This window comes from Pteropus medius, unplaced genomic scaffold (assembly GCF_902729225.1).
Source record: "Pteropus medius unplaced genomic scaffold, Ma_sr-lr_union100, whole genome shotgun sequence".
Classification (NCBI taxonomy): Eukaryota; Metazoa; Chordata; class Mammalia; order Chiroptera; family Pteropodidae; genus Pteropus; species Pteropus medius.
Genome location: NW_024349796.1, coordinates 11,804,483 through 11,828,137, shown reverse-complemented (window position 1 = coordinate 11,828,137; position 23,655 = coordinate 11,804,483). Strand labels below are relative to the sequence as shown.

General features: G+C 39.0%; 1 protein-coding gene across 1 annotated transcript in view; it reads left to right on the top strand.

Moving 5' to 3' along the window:
* Window positions 1-23,655, top strand: part of USH2A (usherin) — a 576,091-nt gene that overhangs the window by 371,074 nt on the left and 181,362 nt on the right. Inside the window, 2 exon segments of the mRNA XM_039883360.1 lie at window positions 16,170-16,320; window positions 16,988-17,130. Coding sequence (XP_039739294.1) covers window positions 16,170-16,320; window positions 16,988-17,130 — 294 coding nt within the window.

The following is a 23,655-nucleotide window of genomic DNA, read 5'->3' as shown; positions in this document are numbered from 1 at the left end:
CTTCTCTCCTTTTCCTCTTTCATCCATTCTTCTTTTTATCACCTTCCCTCCCTCCCGCCATCTTTCTTTTCTTTTGAGATCCTTCTCACCATTTACCTTGGCTTTAAGCCCATAGTAGGAAATTAGCAACGCTTACTATCATTCCCCTAGAGAATAATAATGGCCTCGTGTAATTTTTGCACCCAACAGGGCCTCACCCTTTTCTTAGAGTACACTGTTCTCTCTGGGACCCCCAGACTCTCCACGCTCAGCACTAATATGAAGCAGTCAGCCAGTGTAGCCAGCAGACGCATGTGGCATGCCCTGGGTCTGAACCTGGGGTTCACTGGACTCTGCTGCCAGTCGCATTGCCTCTCAAAGAGTCAGACAGTGTAGCCGACGTGGCAGAAAGCAGAGTAGATCTGAGAGAAGGAGATGCAGTGGATTCTGGTGACAGTATTTAGCCCTTCAATCCAGCTCTGCCTAAAACCAACTCCTTCCCTAGATTCTTCTATTACGGGAGCCAACTCCTTTCATTGTTTGAGTCTGTATGTGTCGGGTGGGTTCCCTGCCACTTGAAAACAAAAGTGTTTAAAACACAAGACATTTGAGAGAAAGGGAAAAAAGTAGCATTTAGAGAAGCGTCTTAAAATCTTAAAATCATACCAATTCGTGCAGCTTCGCATGTACGGGCTTTTGTTTGAGCTCTCACTGCAGAGACCGCAGGAAGCAAGCCTGATGTGAAATGAAATAGTAGCAAATAAGACTATGGTATTTCTGACCCACTGGGAGGGGGCCCTTGGAGCCGCATCATCTGCCAGGCTTCGAGTTACTTCTCTTTTTCGCACGTGTCAGGGCCCTGAGTGCCAGCAACAGCTCCGCATTCATTAGCTATTTGGCCTGATGGAAGCACCTTTACCTGGCTGATGCAGGCTTCTCATCTCGAAAACAGCAGACCTGAACTAGATCAGTGGTTCTCCCAGTGTGGTCCCTGAAGAGAAGCATCGGCCTTATCTGGGGCCCTGTTCGAATTGCGGACTATGGAGCTGCATCCTCAGCCTGTCGAATCAGAAAGTCTGAGGGTGGAGCCCAGCAATCTGTTTTACCAGATGCTCCCCAGTTTATCTGGGCGCACACCCAAGTTTGAAAACCACTGAACTAGGTCATCTTTAAAACACCTTCAAAGAAGAATTATTATGTGATCTTGTGACTCTGCCACACTTATAATGGAGACACAGAGTTACTGAGGGAAAAGCTTGTCTTGGAATGTAGATGCTCAGTTCTCGGGGCCAGTGGCCTTTCCAGCGTGGGGCTCAGGCATGCTTCTCCGTCTCCCTGTGTGGGGCAGGCCTCACCCGTTTCAGTTGTTGAGTCCTACCTGTGGCACCAGAAAGCAACAGGCGTGCTGTTTTCTGCGCCGAGAAACACTAATCAGCCCTACCGTGAAGATGCTGTCAGCTAAATTTCCTCTGCTCTTCAATTCCTTCATGGAACATCTGTTGTAAGGAGTTCCATGTCACTAAAACCCGAGTCTCCTCCCTCTGGGGGACTTTCTCTAATGAGCGTCTTGTGGCCGCACTTCCTCTGAGAGGTTTTGAAATGTGTCTCCTCAAGTCAGTTACGTCTTTATCCTGGATTCCACAGTTTGCTTGCTGTCGGACCTCATGCTTAAGGCTTTTCCATCTAGAATTTCACAAATACACCTCTGCGAAGTAAGCTGACATGGTCTTCAGATGCTGAGAGAACAATAAGGTCACATGACTCCCTATTTGATAAAAAACTCAGGCCCACGTCGAAGAGGTTGCAGGCGTGGTTCCAGATCACCGGCACAAAACGGGAATATTGCAGTACAGCAAGTCATGATGTTTCTGCTGCGGGCGGGTCTCACCTCCGGTTTGTAAATAAAGTATTTGCGAAGTGCAGTAAAGCCAAACACAATCGAACAAGGTTCGCCTGTAGCTCTCTTGGCTGTAGCAAGCACTCACATTTCTATAGGACTTACCAAGCGCAGGTGCTGTTCAGCATATACTTACTTGTTTAATTCTCACAGACTCTGAGGACAGTGCTGTTATTATCCCTATAGTTACACAGGAGGAAGCTGAGGAAAAGGGATTGGCTTATGACTACTTTTTTAAGGTCATGCAGCTAGTAAGTGATGTACGCAAATGTAGAGAGTGCTTCAGAAGCCTGGTTCTGGGCCACGGCGCTCTACTGTTTATTTAAAGCATCTTCCACTGACCGCTCACGTCAGCTCTTGGCAGAGGTAGCAGAGTTGTCCCGGCCTCACTCGTCAACGAGAGTCTGAAGATGTTACCTGGCTCTATAGTTGTATCAAATATCGTTTCAAGGGTATCGTTTGCTGGAAGCTTTAGGTATCCACAGCCTGCTGCCAGTGAGCTACAGAGCTGTCCTCGATTAGTTATACGACTCAGGCACTTAAAGTTTAAAAATCTAATGAGGGGGAAATATTCTGTTAAAACAGATATTTTTACAGCCTTATAAGGAAACATTAAGCATAAGCAACAGTAAGTGGCCCACGCTCTGTGTGTAGACAGCAAAAATCAGCCAAGTGGACCATCCTTTTCCAGTATGGATATAACTACTTACTTGCCTACCAAGTATTTTGACAAACTTCTTTCATATTTGCCTATGAATTCCTAAGATAAACTCCAATCTGATGAAAATGTTAAAATAACCTTATATTTATTATTTTGGAGAAAAGACTTATTTTACTTTTCTGAAAATATTTTTCTGAACTTTTACTCTCCAGTGACAAGCTGTGATTTGCATTCTTTCACTGGCTTGTAATAGAAAATTTAAGTGTTCTGATCTGATTTGGTGTTGAAGAGGCTTTTGTGTCGGTGTGGGACAATCTCTTCAAAATTTGTTCAAATGCATTTTTCCAAAACATTCATGTATAACAGTGGCATTGTTACTACCAATTACTAAGTTGTCCTCTCTTTGGGCCTATTTTCAAATGAAGTTATTTGTACATCAAAGGAAATGAATAGATGTGATCTTCTGATTGTACCTAATTGTCACTCCTGCAAAGAGACAATTTAATAATGTTAATTTTAGGGGAAAATATTAAAACATCATTAAAAGAAAGAGAGCAAGGAAACCTGTATTTGTAAAAATGAAGGGAGAGAGGAATGAATGAATGAATGAATCCTTTTCTTCCTGTATTAAAACTACTTTTCCATGAACAGATTAAAAACATGACAGTCACATGAGGACACTTCATCACAGGTGGACTATTGGAGAACGCAGGATTGTGTCCAGTTTGGCATGTTGGGGATTCAGAATGGTCACAGGACTGACCAACTGTGTCCTTTGGGCCATCAGAAAGGAGAAATGCTTTTCTCATCAAAGTCTGAGGTTGGGGACATGACTACAAAAAAGGCTTGAATCTTGTTCACGTGGTTGACTCTGTGAATCCAATAAGCATGTCTCTTAAATTTAGTGCATTCGTTAAGCAAGTTGACCACAGTTTCTGTCAGATTATCTGAATTTTAACTTCGCCACCATCCGCCATCCCCAACATTCTTATTTCCTGATGGCATGACCTCAGAAAAGCGATCTCCTTTCTAGGCCTCGGCTTGTCCAACTGAGACAGGATTTCATAATCTCATAACCATCCTTAACGGTCTGGGCGAGGGATAAAGGATGGGCGTGCGCTGGGGAGACCAGCTGTCACAGAAATAGGTGCTCGACTGTTTAAAGGATGTAAAGCACGATCTGTAATAACACAAAATATGCATCAAGTATCACTGTTTGAAAATTAAATGAACTCCCATGCATATAAATTTTTATTTTCCTTGATGATTCTAACAACCGATTCTTAAAGCTGCGTAAGGAAACAGCAGAGTGGTTGTGCTGTATTAAATTATAAGTGAGGACTAATTAGAGGATCAAAGATGCTCTTTGGGAGATATTACTTGACTGGTAGGAAAAGCATTAGCTGTCTCTCTCTCTGTCTCACATGTTTGTACTCTCTGTCGTAGAGATATCCTTCCCTACAGTTTTGGGATCTTGATGTTTAATTTAACACAGAGGTCTTTGAGAAGCACAACAGGGGTTGTTCCCAGTAGTTCTGGCATCGAGGAAATTGAAATACACACGTTTTTTCTCATTTATCAAAGACAGGCAAGAATCTAAACTGACATTTTATATCGAATGAATTATGAACTGTGTACTTTGTACCTAAGGGAACAACAACTAAATTAGAGTTTGAGATAAAAGAGAGAGAGAGGGAGAGAGAGACAAAACTAGGTTTTTAATAAAACATACAGTAATTTCTGTTGCTACATCTGACGGTGACGTGGCCAAAGCCAGTCTTATTCTAGAACTCGTGAATGAATGCAGGCTACTCTGAACATGTAAGGTTTAAATATTCATGAGAGGTTTTTTTTTTTAGAAAGGATTAGACCTAATTTCTTCTCATATAGCCAGACTTTCTGACCAGTGAAACATTCTTCATAATCTGAACTTAATTTTTACCTTTGTGTCCGTTCTTCCTTTCTTAGAAAATATAACATTTGCAAATTCTTACTTCCTAAGAAAATATGAGATTAGAAGTTGCTTGAGGGGATAAAACAGTATACAAGATAAAAATTATATGCATGAAAATGCCATATTCTGTGTCTTTTGTTTATAACCCCTACACATGTAAACACACTCGCATGTAGGCAAATTGTCCTAGTAATTGACAACGTGGATTCAAAAATTAACCAGATTGGGTTCATATAGTTAGTAGGAGGAGGTTAATTTCTCCTCCTATTAGCTACATGACCTTGAACAGTTATTCAGCCATATTTTGCTTTATTTCATGAGCTGAAATCAGTTTTTAGAAGTCATTCAGCATTTTTTGGTCCTGCTGATGACTATCGTTTTGTTCTCCCCAACAGAGAATGTGAAATTCATGGCCTGTTGAGATAAGGGATGTCCCATATGTAACCTGAGTGTTTTAAGGCTATGTCTTCTAGTTGTTAGTTGAGTAATTAATCAATTTGGATATTAGGTCTAATCTCGTTGTTAAGATGACTTTTATAACCGGTCCTCCCTGGTTCTTCCATCATTAAATGACTGAACTTTTGTTGTCTATTCAAAGATCACTTAATTTCTTGTCTCTTGATTCTATCCCAGAAGAGCAGATTCAGGGACATCATAAGAAAGAGTCCAGCTTTAAAATACAATAGTTTATCTTATTTACCACTTTTTCTTTTACTATTGTTCTTGTTAGATGCATTTATCAAGAGACTGTTTACTGCACTCTTCTAAAGAAAATGAATTTGACCTAGCATAAATTTACTCAGTTAAAATTATGTATTAACCTTGCTAAGCATATCTATTTTTAATTTTACAAAGCTGAAATTTTTTAGAGAATTATTTTAAATGAAGCGAATGAACAATATTTTCACTAAAAATAGGATAGACTTAATCTACTCATATTTTTGTTGTATATGTTTTAAATTATTTTTCCAATTGAAGATGCACTCCACAGAAAGGGCTCACGTAATCAATTCTGAAGGATAAAGAATTTACTCTACACTGCCTAGAAACTAATTTGGATGAATATGATGGTATTCAAAATAATAGGAATACTAAGAAATTCTTTTAAGAATACTAAGGAATTTAAATGTCAAGAGCAAAGTCTTAAACAGAGTATCTAAATCTAGGAAATCTGTGAAAAGAGAATAAAACTTGGTGGTTTGAGATGTAAAAAAAAAAAATCTTCTGGGCATTGCGACCACCCACTTCAGGGCTTCTAATTAGTCTGACAAAGTGACAGTTCCATATTCTAGTTGAGCAAATAATGTATCTAATGAAATTCAACATTCCTATATTTCTCTGAGCACAATGAGCTGCATCATTCACAGCTTTGGGGTATTTCAAAATTAACAGAAGATGACTTCAGTCTGTGTGATGTTTCCTGGTTAACAAATTCACTGAAACTGTCTTGCAGAGTAATTTTAAGCAACTCTTTAATTTTACACCACAAAGAGAAATGGAGGCAGAGGTAAGTCTCCTTGGTCCTATGGATGCTAATGTGAAGTGGAATCTTTCATTTCTCAAGATGGTCAATAGCAATTAGTATTCAGTGGTGTCTTTCTATTCTGGTGCCCTTGACCCACCTCTGCCTCCTCTTTCTATATTACTCCTATTATAAACTGGAGCTGGGGAGATCCTCACTTCTTTTCTGTTCCAATTAAAGCAGTCTTAGTGAACATGGACACAATTTTTCATTTTATGAAGAACAATTACTAGAGCTAGGTGAGATCTGACAGTTGGGTTTCACATACTTTTGACAAATATTTGCACCAGTTTTGATTGGCATAGTCCATCAAATGTTTGTGAATTTTGGGTTTCCCTCAGAAATGTAGACCCAAATGAGTCAGGGAAAGCCCAAACCTTGCTAAGCATATCTATTTTTAATTTTACAAAGCTGAATTTTTTTAGATAATTATTTTAAATGAAGCAAATGAATGATATTCATGAACAAGACAAATATACTGTCTTAAGGCTGTATTCAATGATGTACTCCAAAACATTTTATTATATTGCTGAATTCAGTAACAAAGGAATTATAGATTTTTTTTACAAAATGTTTTATGTACATTTTTTAAAACTTTTTATTATGGAAAATTTTAAACATACAAAAGTAACAAGAATAGTATAATGAACCCAGTGTACCTATTAGCTAGCTTCAAAATTATCAACACTTTGCCCAAGTTCTTATCCACCACATTTAAAAAATATAACCACAATATTGTATCAAATAATTAAAATAATTACTGAATATCATTTAATACCTATCAGTGTGCATATGTCTCCTACTGTCAAGAAGGCCTTTTTGCCATTGGCATGTTTGAATCAGGATCCAAACAAGGTCAGCACATTACATTGTACATTACATTACATTTCTTTTTTTTTTTTTAATTTTTATTTTTCAATTAGAGTTGACTTTCAGTATTTTACATCAGTTTCAGGAGTACAGCATAGCGGTTAGACATTTATATATTTTACGAAGTGATCCCCCAATAAGTCTAGTACCCCCGGCACTATACACAGTTATTACAATATTATTGACTATATTTCCTGTGTGTCCTTCACATCCCCGTGACTCTTTTGTAACTACCAATTTGTATTTCTATGCACATGCTTTCTTCCTAGGAAGAACTTTTGTCCAAAATACCACACTGGTGACTGAGGTATAATTAACAAATTACTTATACCACACTGGTGACAAAATGCCACACTGGTGACAACCTTGAGAAAACGTCATCATCTCTTTAGCTTGGGCCTATAAAGCCCCCATCTCCTACCTCATTAATCTCAAGCCTCTTATATTAGAAATGCTTCTAATTTGCCCAGAGCATAGATCTTAAGTGTTCTTAGCACAAACAGATAAACAAAATGGTACCTGTATGGTGATGAATGTGTTAATTCACTTGGTTGTGGTAATGATTTCATAATATATACATCAAATCATCACATTGTATACCTTAAATACATATAATTTGTTAATTATACCTCAGTAAAGCTGTGAGGAAAAGACCTCAGAAAAAGTAAGAAAAAAGAGAAAGACATGCTTCTATTTCTTTTTGTCTATCTGTTGCTTCTTGATGAAACTGTTTGAATTTGTTCATTACTATATTCCCATAGAATAGTGCCTGACATGTAAGTAGATGCATTTTAATTATTAGGTCCCTTAATAGATTTTATAGTATATATACAGATTATATGTAATTATATATGTATATAGTACACATAAATCCATACATATACAAAATATTCATTTTGATGGAGATATTGGAAAATGGAGCATTCATACCTTACTGATGGGACTATAAGTAAATGCAACTTTCTGGAAAACAGTTTGTCAAATTATATCTGAAATGGTAACAATATTTATCTCTATTGACCCAACAATTCTAAAAGGAAACCAAAAGATACATTTAGCAGAATGCTCAGTATTATTTATAATACCGAGAACAATATCATTTTATATCCATCAATATCAGCCTTGTTAAGTGAATGTTCTTAGTCTATAAAAGTATTACATACAATTATTTTTAAAAGTCACGTTACTGAAAATGCCGTAGAGAGAGGTAATGACATAGAGTTTTCATCATATCTTGTAAAACACACAGTTTACAAAATAATATATTAAAATTATTCAGTGTAACCATTTAAAAAATCATATTCTTCAGTATATTAGGAAACAGGAGAGTTTATAATAGTATAACACTGCCTGTCTCTGGGTAGTGTATGTACGGATAATAGTTTTCTTCATCTGTTTGGTAATTTTCAAATTTTCTATAATGAATATTATTTTTATAGTTATAAAATACATACTCTTAAAAGGGGGGCTCTCTTTAGTTCTGTAGGCACTGAGTTTTATCATTTGGTTAGTATTTTCAAAATCCGTTAAGTGCTCTAAAGGTTGCATAAAGAAATAAAAAATAAGGTCTCTGCTCTTAAAGAGTTTAAATTACAATTACTTTGGTGTATTATGGGAGAAGCAATGGCTAGACTTAAGTTTAAGATTCAGCTTGGTGTTGAGAGATGGATTTTAGCCTTGGAAACAGTAGACGGGTATGAAACCATAGGTTGTCACTTATTAGTCACGTACATCAGACATGCTGTTTAACTTTTTCTAACCTTGGTTTTCACATCTGTGAAATGGAGACATTGAGGAAAATAAACGATAAAAATGAATGAATTGTAAAGTGATATTTCAAATCTAATTTGATATTGCCGTGTTAGTACACTCCAAGCAATTAATGTCTTTTATGTTGAAAAAAAATATTCATTTTTCAGATAATTGGGTCTTTATTTGTAAGTGAAAAATGTGGTCTGGATCCTAACAATTATTAGGGTTACGAGGGAAAGGTGTTTTCCTGCAGATCCTACCTACTACCAACTCATCTCTCTAACCTTCCATTTATTCATCTATCTATCCATTTTTTTCAGAAATCTCTGTATATGAAGCACTGTGTTAGGCACTACATTACCCCCTTAAATACTTTGCTTCTTTAATAATATTACTCTCAGATTCTGTGTATTCATTGGAAAATGATTGACCTGGCTTTTTTTAGCTATTCAGATGACCATTTTGAATCAACGGCATAGCCCATCTGAATGACACTGATGAACTCCAGTATGAAGCAGACCAAACTTAAGATGCCGAGTGAGCTCCCAGCCACGTCGGCTGCAGAAAGCAAAGTCTCCCTGCATCTCACTCTGGCCAGGATGCACAAGGAGCGCTTCGTTGAGACGTGAGGCTTCTTGTTTTTAAAAGAGACATTGTCAAACTGGAACGCATCCGAGTCAGGCCACAAGGCTAGATATGGCTGAGGAATCATATCATGTAGAAAGAAGTTGGAGGGAATGGAGGTGTTTAACCTGAAACGGGGAGCTTCAGTGGAAAGAGGGCAGTTGCTCAAAAAAGCCCGACGTTCTCTCCCATGACGGTCAGCCGCAGGGGCTTATTCTCGGGGATTAGGACGACAAGGACAAGGCCGTGGAAGTGCAGTGTGCGTGTGACCAGCTATATGCACCCAGTGCCCAGGATCGTCCCGCTGGTTATTTAGAGTACCGTGTCAACTCAGGAGGTCCCGTGTGGACAAAAGATTACATCCAGCCAAAGGGATCTGGTCTGAGACCCACGTCAGAAAAGCTCACCAACAAGAAGAACCGTCCAATAACATAACAGGGCCGCTTAGAAAGGAGCCATTTTCCTGTCACTGATAATGAGCAGAGAGACCTGACGTCACCCAGCTGGAATGTTTTAGGCGAGGATTCTTTATTTGGATGGGAGGTTAAAGTTGGTGGTTTTGAAGTGATCTCCACTCCAAGTTGAAAATACTATTGTTTTACTTTTAACATTCTATTGCCAAAGACCAATTCCATGACAAAATGTAATTTTTAAGAATATCTGTCTCTTACTAACATGGAGACCTGTTTCTTTTGCATATCATTGAATTTCTATGGGCTTTGACTAATTAATTACTGAGAACTAGCAAACTCACACCAGTAGTTCTACATGAGGGACTTTGGGGACAATAAGGAGACAGGGACCCAGCTGTGACAAAGAAATAAGACTGGGAAAGTACTGTTTAGAAATAGGACTTGGACAGAAAGTAAATCTAACCTTTACTAATTCATTTAATGTTATAAGTGATCTGCTTTTATATTGATTTAACATTTAATATTTTCTAGTATAAATCACCTCCTATAACTTGCTGTTTTGTAGTGTAGAATTAAGGGCACTGTCTTTGGATTTAAACAATCCTAGTTTATAGCCTCTTTGCCAGCAACTAGTTTTGTGATTTGGAATAAAATATGTAACCTTTCTGAGCCTCAGATTCTTTATACTACGAAGAGTTAACACTGCAGTTTTGTAGTGTATTTCTGAGAATTAGAAATAATTATATTAGCGAACCTGGTACATAGTATGAGTTCTGAAAGTTAGTTATAATGAGAGACTTTTGCAAACATTAAATCTATTTCAACCTACTTGTCACCATTTAATGCTGCTCTATTTGTGTTCAAGGTTGACTGTCCATTTGTTAGCACATCTGCATATTCCTCATAATTAATATCTTTTTTAATGGCATATGGTTTAGTGACTGGAAATTGAGTCTTGCCTTCTGTTTTCAATTTGTTTATGACTCAATGACTCAATATATGTGTCTGAACTTTCATTTTCCATTCTGGAAACTAGAATTTAAAACCCTTGTTCTTATGTAGCTATTTTAGAAAATGAGAGGAAAATTTGTAATCCAAGGGTTTTGAATATCTGCCAGGCTATTCAGCGATGCAGTCAGATGCATATAGATCACAGGCCATGGGCTTCTGTCATATTATGGGGAAAAGGGGACCTGAATGAGGATGCCAGCATTCTAGTCTCTGAAGTGAGAGTGGTTTGGGCTGGGCTGGCCTCAGCTTCCAAGGGAAGCCGGCAGGAAGCATCACATCTGCTGGGGATAAGCATGGGCAGAGTTGTTGGGTGTCCTAGACACGGAATTAAGCTGTCGACATGATCACCTCACATGAACAAGCTAACAGCGTCCCCATGGCAGTGGGCTTCGTCCACTGAAAGGCACGGTCCACTGCATATTTGGATGTGAGATCCTAACTTCTGAAACCCCTGTAGCATTTATGCCATTTTTGTGCTGTGCACACATTCTGTGTGGTAATTATTTGAGTCGTGTCTTATCTCTTAAATATCAAATAGATGTGGTCCAGTCCCTTTTCTACCTATCCATCCCTTTTCCCACCCCCAAAGAGAACATTGTGCAAAGTGGCATTAGACATCTTTCATTACAGATTTTGAATTCGATACAAAATATTATGAATTTCTTTGGTATTTTAATGCAATATTTTATTTCAGCATTTTGAAATGCACACACGTACACAAAAAGTACGTTGCAGGAGTAACAAGTCGGTGGGCTCGTCTGAGAAACTGGTACATGTGAGAAGCACAATGAATTCATTTTCTCCCCAAAACTTTCATGTTCTGGCCTCTAGAGCCTCAGTCATCACCAGCCACATGAATTAATTCTGGTTTTGCTTTTTAGAGGTCCCCTCTGGGTTCTCTGTATCTATATGGGGCAAAGTTTTGGGGCATTCTCTCTGTTTTCTGTTTGTTCATTTTATATGGAAGAGTCCATAAGTATACATCATTTAAAAGTTTACTAAAACCATACTTTCAGGAAATTATACGAGCTAGACTAGTCCAACCTGTGATTTATTACTTAATGTTTTGTATTCATTTTGCCTTCCAAAAAAGGTTAAGTTGGAAATATTATTAAAAACTCCCTTCTTTTGAATTTATAGGTTGGGGTAGCTGTTTTATCCAGCTGCCATGTAGAATTAGTATTTGCTGGACAAGATGTGTTGATTCAGGAGGTTGACTGTGGAGTGCTTGCCCCGCGAGGGTCATATTAAACTTGAGAGAAGCTTTTTGAGCAACATAGCATCTTGGAGACAATATATCAAGCTGATAGATACACGGCTCTTCTGTTAAGAAACCAGGGCTGGAATTATGGCTGGCTCCCAGCTATTGCTTTGGTGCTAAGGAGCCTCTGAGGAATAGGTTGAGGATAAGAGGGGTTAACTGGAGGGGAGAGGTGGTTTCCAGACCCAGTGTTACTGAAAGCACAAGGAACGGATAGTTCCGTGTAAATGATTTAAGATGATCGCTCTGGTTGGAAATATTTTGCAATTTTATATAATCAGAATGTGACCAATTTAATGGAGCACATTTGTTTTATTATCAGTCAGAAGAGAATTCAAGACACTTTATTATTGTGGGATCTACTCTGGGGTGCGTCTGTGGTTTTCCTTAATAGCTTGGTTATGCAGTCTTTAACACTTGAAGAGATTATTTTTTTGTATATGTATTTCAAACTAATTTTTCTATTAGTTGATTTCTTACAGCTGATTTTTATTCAGAATTTGAATTGTCAATAACATATTCCTTGGCATAAAAATATATATATTAGACAAAAAATAATCAAATGAGGGACATGGTTTTATGTTATATATTATATGCAACTTACACTTGACTCTTTGCCAGTGCCCTTTTTATAAGTGCCTTTGTTATAAATCAGTTAAAGACGATATCAAATGAGAAACCGTCATTGTTAAGACCGTCGGTGTTCACAGAGTGTCGCTTGAAGAGTCTTTAGCAATGAACGTCCTGCAGACCAAATATTTAGAGTTAAGTTTTTGGATAGCCGGCCCTGGGCAGCAGTCTTACTGCCTTTCCTGGTCATGTCACATTTCTGCTGACTGAAAGAACTATTTTGTACCGTTTCATCTCTCTTCAAGCATTCGGTTTACTCTTGACGCTTTGGCACTAAACTGATACCTTTGCTTTTATTTTACTCACCGAGACAATGGATGCCATCAGGAGAGATCTTTTTGCCTTTTGCCCGTCAGCAGATCTACCTGTCGGCATCTGCAGCCTTGCTCTAGGCGTCCACTTCTGTGCAATGGGTGGAGTGTCCCTGCTTTGTTCAACAGCCAGTGTGCACTGCCTCAATTCCCTTCACATGTGCGCTGTCTTGCCTCTGTCTCCCACAAAAGAAACGTGTGCTGGCAATTATTCTTTCTTCTCCTGCATCATCATCTCCCCCAATCTCTTCCGGGTCATTCTGTCGACCTTTAACAAATAGCCAGATATTTCTCCAGCGGATTGGGTTTATTTGGGAACAACGAAAAATTGCAATTTGGGACATATACCAGGTCCAGAGAAACGAAAGAGGAGAATGCTCGTTTATGGACTTGGGAGGGTCTGTTGTAAACAGTCCATTGGTGGAAACTGAAAGTTCAAACCAATGACTTTTCATTGGTTGAGTGATGAGTTTCCCGTTGGCCAGGCTGTTACTGGGCAAGGTGGAATCTTTTCTTCCTCTTGCCGAGGCAGTAAAGTAGTATTACTTCTTGTTGGAGATGCAAGGTACTTCTCTTCCTGTTGGGATCCATAGTGCGTTGAATGACTTTTGAGAGGGCGCTCGTCTAGCCTCCTGACTCTACTTTAAATGAGGTGTCGGTTTATCAGTTTTCAGAATTCCAATAAGCATGAATATGCTGTAACATCTCCCAGTTTTTAGGAAAACTTCCTTTGACACCACAACTTTTCTAAATACTTCCCCATTTTCTGCTTCCCTTGGTGGACTTTGAGGCTCAGTTCTCAGACCTCTTCAGCACTCACCCTGTCTACGCTCACCCCTGGTTTGGTTCCTCAGGTCTAAGCCACTGAATAGCATGTATACATTGGTACACAACCCTGCCCAGAGTGCCATCTTCCTGATGTCTCCACCAAAGATGCATGATACACCTCTCAACTGGAGCATGGACACCTCACACGTACCCAAAAATCTCCCCTCAGTGTTCCTCATCTCTGGAACGACACCACCATTCACCTGGGTGTTTAGGCCAAAAGCCTTGGCATCGACTTTAACTCCCTTATTTTCTCTTACCAATACACTCCACTCGCAACAGCAAAGCTTATCGCCATCTCCACTGCTATCACTGGACCCTGAGTGACTGCCACCCTTTGCCTGGATCACCGCAGTGGAGGTTTCCCTGTTTCTCCTCTCGTCCCCGCTCCATTAGCACCGAGGAGACTCCATCAGTTGGCAAGGATACTGTTTCCTTTATTCGCATCCTGCAGTGGCCCCCGACCCCATTTAGAATGGCATCCAGAGTCCCTCCTGTGACTTTAAAGCCTAGACTTCGAAGGACCCAGAGGGATCTGGACCCTGCCTCTCTCTCTCTCCGACCTCTCTTCCTCTCCCAGTCTTTAGGCTGTTTCAGCTGCGTTGGCCATTCTCAGTTCCCGAAACACAACCAGCGCTTCCCCTCCGCCCCACTCTCTCTCCAGCTGGAGCGCTCTTCCTCCAGACATTCTCACGACCCCCTTCCTTATGCCATTGAAGTCTCTGCTCCCTTGTCACCCGGTGGCAGGTTCTTCCTGCAGCTTTCCTGTCTAATCTTAACTGTTGGGTAATAACTAAAATCGTGCACTCCTGTTCGCTTTTTCTTCCATTGCCCTGCTTTATTTTTCTCCTGAGCACATGTCACCATCTGCTACGATCTTACGTCTCTGTCTGTTCATCGCTCGCCTCCTCCATGGCCATAGGGTCAGGGGCCATGTCTACTCTGCTCAGGGCCGTTAGCCCTGTGCACAAAGAACACTGCTTTGCACAGAGTAGATGCTCAATACATGTTTAGCGAATAAATTAGTGAATTATCGATGAACTCAAAATCCTTAGATTGATGAAACATGTAATCTAATTCTTCCATTCTCATCAGTGGTCATTCATTAGCTCTTCGTTTACAGGGAGATCCTCCTGAATTGGAGAGTATGTGAAACACACACTACATAAGGTTACGTACAAAAGAAGGTTGAAAAATGAACCCTCATATATGTTTTTATTATTTTGATTTTTTCTTCACCAATGGCCTCTAGTAATCCTTGGTCATTAGGAGCTCATATTGCAATAATCAGAATACTCTTTTAGAATTACGTTATAGTAGCACTTAAGTTATGCTGAGTTCAGATTAATCCGTTAAAATAATAATAGTAATAATAACTAACAACAGTTGCCAGGACCCAAAATAAAGTGCTTTATTTACATTGTCTCTGGTCTTCACAGCAGTCCTGCAAAGGGAAAATGTCATCCTTATTTTAAAGATAAAAAACATAAACTTGAGGTCAATAGGTGATTTTTGTAATGCCACAGGGCTTTGCTTAATTTGCTTTTGAGTTTCTATCATTGGAACAAACTGATATGATAGGTACATTCAAGTTGTACCTCTTGGAAAAATTAATTTACAGACCAGAGTCATCTTGTCATTTTTTTTTTTTTTTTTAGCAGAATAGGCTTTAGTTTAATTCATTCCTATTAGGCCTTCTAGAACTATTCAAAGAGATTTCTCTGATAGATGACATCAAGCAGGTGTGCTGAATAGAGGAAAGATTTACCAGAGACTCAACTAGACTAGAAAAAAAACAACACACATGCCCCAACTTGCAATGTATTTGAACAAGAGCGGAGTCACTCTGACAGACGCAAGTGATTTGGTAAAACTCATGAGTAAAGTTTAGTCTTCCTATTTTTGTCAGTGAAAATTCAGGCTAAAATTTGCTAATTTCAGCCAGTCACATCTATTTATCATTGTAGAAAAATACAATTTTAATAAACCTTTCTCCAGAAAAAAGAAAAAAAGCCCTTTGTGTGTGTTAGCCGTGTGTGGTTAGGTGGCGACAGGCGATGTAGGGGAAAATACAAGATCTGGACGCCACTGTTCGATCAGCCGATTGATTATCGAGCAAAAGTGAAATTAAAAAGGTACTTTAACATTTGCTTCAATGGATCCCCTTTGTGTTTTCAGTTAGGTAGACAGAAGTACAGGTGTGAATGAGCTGCACCTTCATCCACCTTCTGTTTGGGGGCCTGGCTTTTAAGACTGAGATACTAATGCAATTGTATCGACATGAACAGTAAGAAGGACAGCAGTTCAGGAATGAAAATGTTAAATTAAATGGACCATGTTTAACGCTGTTGTTGATCCCGAGGAAAAGGTTTTCCAGTATATGGAGCATTTCGATTCCATCCAGCATATGCTCTCCACAGTTTTCTCTGCTCTAATTCATCTGTGTTTTCCGACAGCTCCAGATGGCGTGCTGCCTCCGAGGCTTTCATCTGCCACTCCAACCAGTCTTCAGGTTGTCTGGTCTACACCAGCCCGTGACAATGCCCCGGCCTCTCCCAGATACCAGCTCCAGATGAGGCCTGCCCACCCCCCGCACGGACTTCTCGAGTGAGCCCTTTGCTTTGTCCATCCTCCTGTCGCCCGGGTTTCGCAATATAGATGTGACTTACGTTATCTTTTTTAAAGTATATTTTTCATTAAATTTCTTGGGATAACATTGGTTAATATCATTATATAAATTTCAGGTTTCGAACAATAGGCCAGTTCTCATTTGCAGCAAATAAAGACTGCCTTTCCAAAGTTCAAACAAAATACGAGCAGCAGCCTCGGAGACCATTATTTGCTTTGCAAAAATAATCTGTTTTTCACTTATATAGCATTTAAAATAACATTTTCACCTTTAACTTTTCATGAGTCCATGTATTACATAGGGCATGATGCATACACCTGAAACCCCCAAAACGCCATCTGAACTGTGGCTACAAAATTATAATACTTACTCCACAAATTCCACATGACAATCACTCTCGATACTAGACTAGAATTTATTCAGTGCTGCTAGAATTTACAGCTCATGTAAATGCAGTATTACAAACCCTCAGCCAAATGGCTACTTACTCTTACAGAGATATCATGTAACAACAGAAAATTACAGTACTTAAACGTATGTTGACATTCTCTCAAAATGCATTGCAGTTGGATTTTCCTCTTTTTTTAAAAAAAAAAAAATTCTTTGAATGTCTAAAGCTTCATCATCAACATTTCTTTCTTATAGGTTATTTTCCAGTCCTTCTGCATCATTAAGCTATGAAGTGAGAGATCTCCAACCGCACACAGAGTACGCGTTTCGGCTGGTTGCCTCCAATGGGTTTGGCAGTGCGCATAGTGCTTGGATTGTATTCATGACGACAGAGGACAGTAAGTGATCTGAACAGTACACAGCCAAATGTCCTCTACACTGTGGCATCTTAGATGTCTTTAGTTTTTCCAAACAAAGAAATAAGCCTTCCCTATTTTCTTGACACTTAGTGTCAGGAATCTTTTGCAAGGTAAGGGTGGACATATTGCAAAGTTGGGACATACTCTTACTACTCTCCAGAAAGAAGGAAAATGTGGCCTTGGAGGGTTAGATGTACAGAGAGTAGTAATTTACAATAAGTTATGATATGGCCCCATTCTGTCCTGTAGGGTGCACCTAGGTGTCTTGCAAGAGAAAGGTTATCATCTTCTATTCTGTGACCAAATGTTACAACGTTTGCTGCTTTGGAGGAATTCTGGCAGGTAGAAGACTATGAAATGCGGTCCTTACTTTATGAGGATGCTTAGAGCGCCATTATGCCTTTTCCTGAAAATAGATTGCATAGTACTTTTACCAGCACCTGAAAGACAGCCTCCAGAGTGGAGCAGTATGATACGTGGAGTATGATACTGCATATAATACGTGGAGTAGACTGGAATTGTCTTGTTCAACCAATAATGAGAATTTTCTTGTTTTTCATGGAACAGTCACATTTGCATATCCATGTTTTTACTAGGTTTTGTATGGGAAATAAACACATGGGTATAATATTTAGTTGTACATAAATTCTATGAAAGCGCATAGATGGAAGTATAATTTTTTAAGAAAAATTGGAAATTAAATCACGCTACAGAGAGTGAATGAGGACGCTGTATCTTTGAGCAGTGAGGTTTGGAGATTTAATCTTGTCAAGTCTTTTAATCAGAGGCTCCTTAGAAGATGTTGCTCTGTTGGCCAATTGCCATTCTAGCTCCATTTTCAATGAGAACCTGGGTGACTTTCAAAAGGCTAGATATTAGTCAAAAGGTTTGGTGTTTGAAATAGTGTCAACTGAGTATTAAATAGATTCTTTTATTTCCACAATACCCTTAGTTGTCTTATTTTTACTAAGGGCGAGACATCAAATGAGATAGAACCAGAACTATTTACCTCCCTTAAAGCTTACTTTATTACAAAAACTCATTATAAACAATAATATATAATACTTTGTCCATTTCTCCCATTCATAACTACTCCCTAGGAGCAAGCTAGGTACTTTAGAAGGACACATTCAGTATTTTGGTCTCAGGGGTACCATTTAGTAAGTTATCAGCACAGTGCAATAAACAACACCTAAGGCCGAGAAAGCATCAATGCACCACTCAAAGCGCCTTACCCCCTTTTCGGGGAGAATGTGACATTTACTCTGGAGAATTTGACAGCATGGTCACCAACTGTATACAGATTTATGAACTGGAGAGCTCACACTCAGAATAGATTTTTGAAGAAATCTTTAAAAAACAACTGAAAATAGATTTTTAATCTCCTTCCTCAATGTAGCATGCTTGAAAGATTATATAAAAATAATTGTTCAGCCCACCGTAGAGGTGATAGCTTCTTAGAATGCCACATGGGAGGAGGAGGAAAACGGTCTCCCTTTTTCGGCACTCGTAATTTCTGTTCCCACAGAGAAAGGCTGACACTTGGATTACCTAAGTGGTGATTCTTATTAAATTGGGGCCATGATCTCCTATCTGCAGGCAGGAAGTTAGCACACAAATAAAATTCAAAATATTGCAAAGTACCAATTAGCACAGCATCCTTTGTTGAGCAAACCTATCTCCTGCCTCATCTTACCGTAAAACAAGTCTTATAGACTCTGCATAGTTATAATTTTCGTGCACAGAGACTCTGCCTTCCTTATGATTATTATGGCCTGGTTCAAAGAGAAGAGAGTATTAATCCTTCATTTTCCTTAAATAAGAATGATCAGATAGCAGGGCTTAAATCAAGAAACCCAGCCATCATTTTTATTTAAATCCTTTCCCCAAACCTGATGATGTCTTCCTTCTCTTGCTTCATGGGTGGTCGGTCATACACCTTAGCAAAGAGCCAACAGCTGGTTGTTGGCCGCTCTAGGCTAAGTTGCCAGTGCACACTCACCCCTGAAACATGATGCCAGTGCACTCTGTGTTTGGGGTGTCACTGGAGATGGATGCCATCTTGGAAAGGATGTGCAATTGAATTGACAAAAGCTGAGTGATTGGCGTTGGGCACAAGCAGTCTTTCTGTCAAGGCTTCAAAAGCATTGCTTATAAAACCACCCATGCTGACAGCGCCATTGCCAGAATCACACTTCATACTTGATCCTGCCCAGCACCTCTCATTTGCTGAAGTGCGGTTCCCAGTGTAGAAATTCTACATATCGCCTTATAGAGTGGAGCAGAGAAGTCACCTCATGCCCACTTTGAAATTCCATACCATCAGTAGGTACCTTTCGGCATCAGCCAATGCCTCAAAACATCCCGGAGCCAGAAAAAAAGGTTGCCGGTAGCAACATTTTTTGTGTGAGATGGAAGACAGGTTTTCGTCAAGCCTGTGATGCAGGTGAGACCAGAAAGAGATACCCAGGCAGGAAATGAACTACAGCCAGAGAGACAAATGCTCAGGTGCAAAGAGAAGTTCTCGTGGACAGAGGAAAGAGCTGTGAGGAATTTTAATGAATTTTTCCCACATGATTTGTCATTTGCCTAAGTGTGCCACCAATGTGGAGTTCCATGCATTTTTAAAAAGATCCAGTGTGCTGATGCCAAATAATAATAATGCACATTCCCTACGGAAATTTTAAATCCTGTTAAACTTGTATTAACAAAAGATGTTTGTTCCAGTCATCTTGGTCAGTGTAATGTCCAACTATTTGTAATCGGGTAATAACAAGTTTTGTTTTGTTTGTTTTGTTTTGTTTTTATGTGCTGCTAACAATCCAGGCAGCTTGCATGTCTGCAGCTTGCAAAAATGCATTAATATTGTGTTGGACTTGGGAGCATATAATTCATAATATGAAGACGCTTGCCTAGCAGCTGGAATTTTTAGTATCTTTTAACCGGAAATAACCATCATTCCTGCCTGTGTTTCTGTTTCCTCTCTTGTGTATTTATAGTTGTTTTCTATGCATTTTATCCATGCAGAGCTTGTGATTGGCTGGAAGGGCCTGTTTCTTCCACCTTCACCTTGAATATGGACATGCTCTTTTGCCTATTGAAATTCTGCCCTGTGTATCAAATATGAGATAATTCACTTTTCTTTAAAACATGGATTCCATAGACTGATAAAAGTCGAGTAATCTGTTTCTCTCAAAGTTTTTAAGTTACAGGATTGAAATATGGACTATCTCTTTATTTCAGTCATTTTAGCAAACATACTGGTATACACAAGGGACTAGATCAAATGAATTACCAGATTAAAGTGGGTTTGTTTTCTAAACCTCACTCTCTACCTCCAAAAAAAAAAAAAAGGTTATATAGTAGATCATTCAGTTGTCATATATTTTTAAAAGTCTTCAAAAATTTGATCATTTCCCCAAATTTGTAGTTTAAAACTCCATATTATATTTTAACCAGTAATCTAAGAGGCATTATTAAATGACTTTGTGAGATTTGAATCATTTTCTAAAGATTTATATGAACAGTTTTTCATGTGCATGTGCTCATTATTTTGCCAACAGACGACTCGTGAGTTTTGACTGGAGTATGCTAAAAGATAGCAAGATATATCACTACCTACACAGTGACTATTTTAAGTACTATTAATACACTGTATTTACTCATTATATTAGGTCTTGTTATATTTTTGACACTTATAATTGCACTGCGAACGAAAGATGAAACAATAAGGCAAATTATCCTAGTATCTGCATCTTACTTTTCTTTTCCATCACCATTTTTGAGTATTTCCCCCCTGTATTTCATCTTTGAGGTTCTCAAAGCAGTTTACAAAGGAACAGAGGTTCTTCTGGAGTCAGAAAGACATTGCAATGTTAATTGAAATCTATATCTAACAGAACACATTTCTCATTTGTTGTCTGACAAAATTCTACTCATTCATTATGCCTCAGCTCAAGTGTCACTTCCTCTGTGAAGCCTTCCGTCCTCATTGCTGCCTTAGAATTTTGGTCCTCACTTGTGCACCATCAAATTGTAATTTCTCGGGACCTAGGGCTCTGTCTCATTTATCTTTGTTTATCCAGTGCCCGGTGGGGAGTCTCTTGTAGAGCAGGTCTCCACAAATTGTTAGCTAAAGTGCCATTTGAAAAGAGTTTTATGTAAGCAAATCCATGAAAACTCAACCAAGCAAGCTTTAACTGGTACCTGCTGGGTACCAACCAGTAACTGAAAGAGACAGGAAACTCACAAGGATGATTAAGACACGTTCTTTCCTCGAGACATCCACCATCTGGCAAGGGGCACACAGCATCTAACGGCAACGAGAATATGCTGAGCTGAGATTTCTAGAGAGCGAGTCCATAGAACGTGTCGTCGGCATGGCCTATGAGGGAATCCTAGCTGGCGAAGACCAGGGGAGGGCATAGGGAATGATTTCTCTCTGGAGTTCACTTTGATACCAGATTTCAAATTTGTTCCTTACCATTGGTCCAGAAGAAGACAGAACCAGAAATTGCTGTAGGAGGTGACACATGACACCTGAGACCTGGAGAGTGGCTTGTAGAGTGTTCTACCCTGAATATGAGACAAGGAGGATGAAGATCAGAGGCAAATGCCAGAGAAGGAAATCCCCAAAGCAATCCTCATGCTTTGCCTTGGTCAGAGGCAGCCTTCTGGCAGTGTTAGCTGCCTAGACTAGTGTAATGAATGTTCTAATTAGAGGGGCTTCTGCTAGCCCGAAACCACGTGCTATATCAAAATAAAGTGGGGAGCGGTAAAGAGATTTCCAAAAGGAAAACACTTTTCCTTGTTCTTAGTCTCACAACCTGTAACGAGAGTAAAACACTCTGAGTCCTTATGACGGAAAAATGTGGTATTGAAATTGACCAAGAATTGATCAAGATAATGTTAGAGCAGGGTTTCCCAAATCATTTATTATGTGTATCTGTGCCCTTAAGAATATTTAGGTTTTAAAACTAATATTGCATCGCAAGCCTCTCTTTGTTGGTATGTTTTACAGTTTAAAGTCTCAGCCTGTATCTTGAGTATTCTATGCGAGAGAAAAACAGGGACGTTTTTAAATGAGGGCGGAGCACATTTATATCAGTAGACTTTATTTTATGAGGAAATGTGAACTACCAAGTTTCAAGAGTGCCGCTCGATTATGTTGCTTTCTCCACTCCAAATAACATTTCCTAATTGTTTTAGATGTTAACCTCTCAATGCCGGCATGTTCTCCAAACAGTGATGTGATTATTTTACCCATAGCAGAAGACTCATGACAAAATGTAAAGCACTTAATCTGCTGCCTTTGAGAGTAAAATGGCTGTGTGTGTGTGTTGCTACATACTTTGTCTCCTGGGGCATAGATTCCACTCCTCAAACTCTTGCATTTCCCGAATTTTTTTTTTAAAAGTATTTATTTTTACATTCGTTTTATATCCTAAGATCAAAGCGAAAACTGGAAATCCTCTGAATGGATGAATCGATGAATGAAAAAATCCTATCCACATCCTCAGAGCTCTTGAATCTCTTTGGGGCACTTAAGTCGCATTGCTCTTCCAAATAGGGGCCCTCTAGTTCTTCTCAGGCTTTTTTCTCCCTTTGTGAATTCTCGCATCAACAACATATACTTTTCTGTTTAAAATTTGCAGGGAAGAATCCATAGCCGTTGGCTGCACAATATGCCCCCAGTTGAGGAAGAGAATGCCCTCTTTCTAGTTGATACTCTTCGGTCCTGGTCTTGGGAGAAATGGAGAAAAAAAATCCCCCAAAATCCGTTCTCCTACTTTCAGACCATCAAAGAGTATCCTTTCAACTTCGACACTTTCTAGTCTTCAGATGTTTCTTGTATTAAACTATGACATTTATGTAATCAGCCCTTTTTCTATTAGTTGTCAAGAAGCTAAATATTCATTTTTTATGCAAAATCATAGTGCTCATTCTTATTTGTTTTGCAATACTATTGTAACCTCTTCATCATCACAAGATTAATATTTCTTTATTTTATTGGCCCTATTACATTTAAGCTTTTTTTTTTTAATGAGCTGTCTAAAATCTGTTCGGGTGGCATTTGGGGTATAAATAATAAACTGATAAAAAGAATTCATGATTAAAGGGACGATAGCTTCCATCACTCGTCTACTAATGTGTCGTAGTGAGTGTCAAAGGCCACAGTGACAATTAGCATGTAATATATTGCTCCGTGTAATTATACATCCATATATTTGCCAGCTTGATTTTGAATCCATTGGCAAATTTAGGGGATGTTCATTTGTGGAGTTAATATTACTGAAAAGAGCTTTTAAACGGAGTGAGTTTTTAATTAGAATGGTAAAAAGTTGCTTCAGGGGAATAATGGAGACATAACAGGAAAACTGAGCCATCCTGGGTAACTCTAATAGCAAAAAATATGTAAAAAACCTGTGAAAACCACAGAAAGTGACAGACACAGTGGACGTGGAAGCCGGTCGAGCCGTCTGTTCACACGAGCATACACGTATA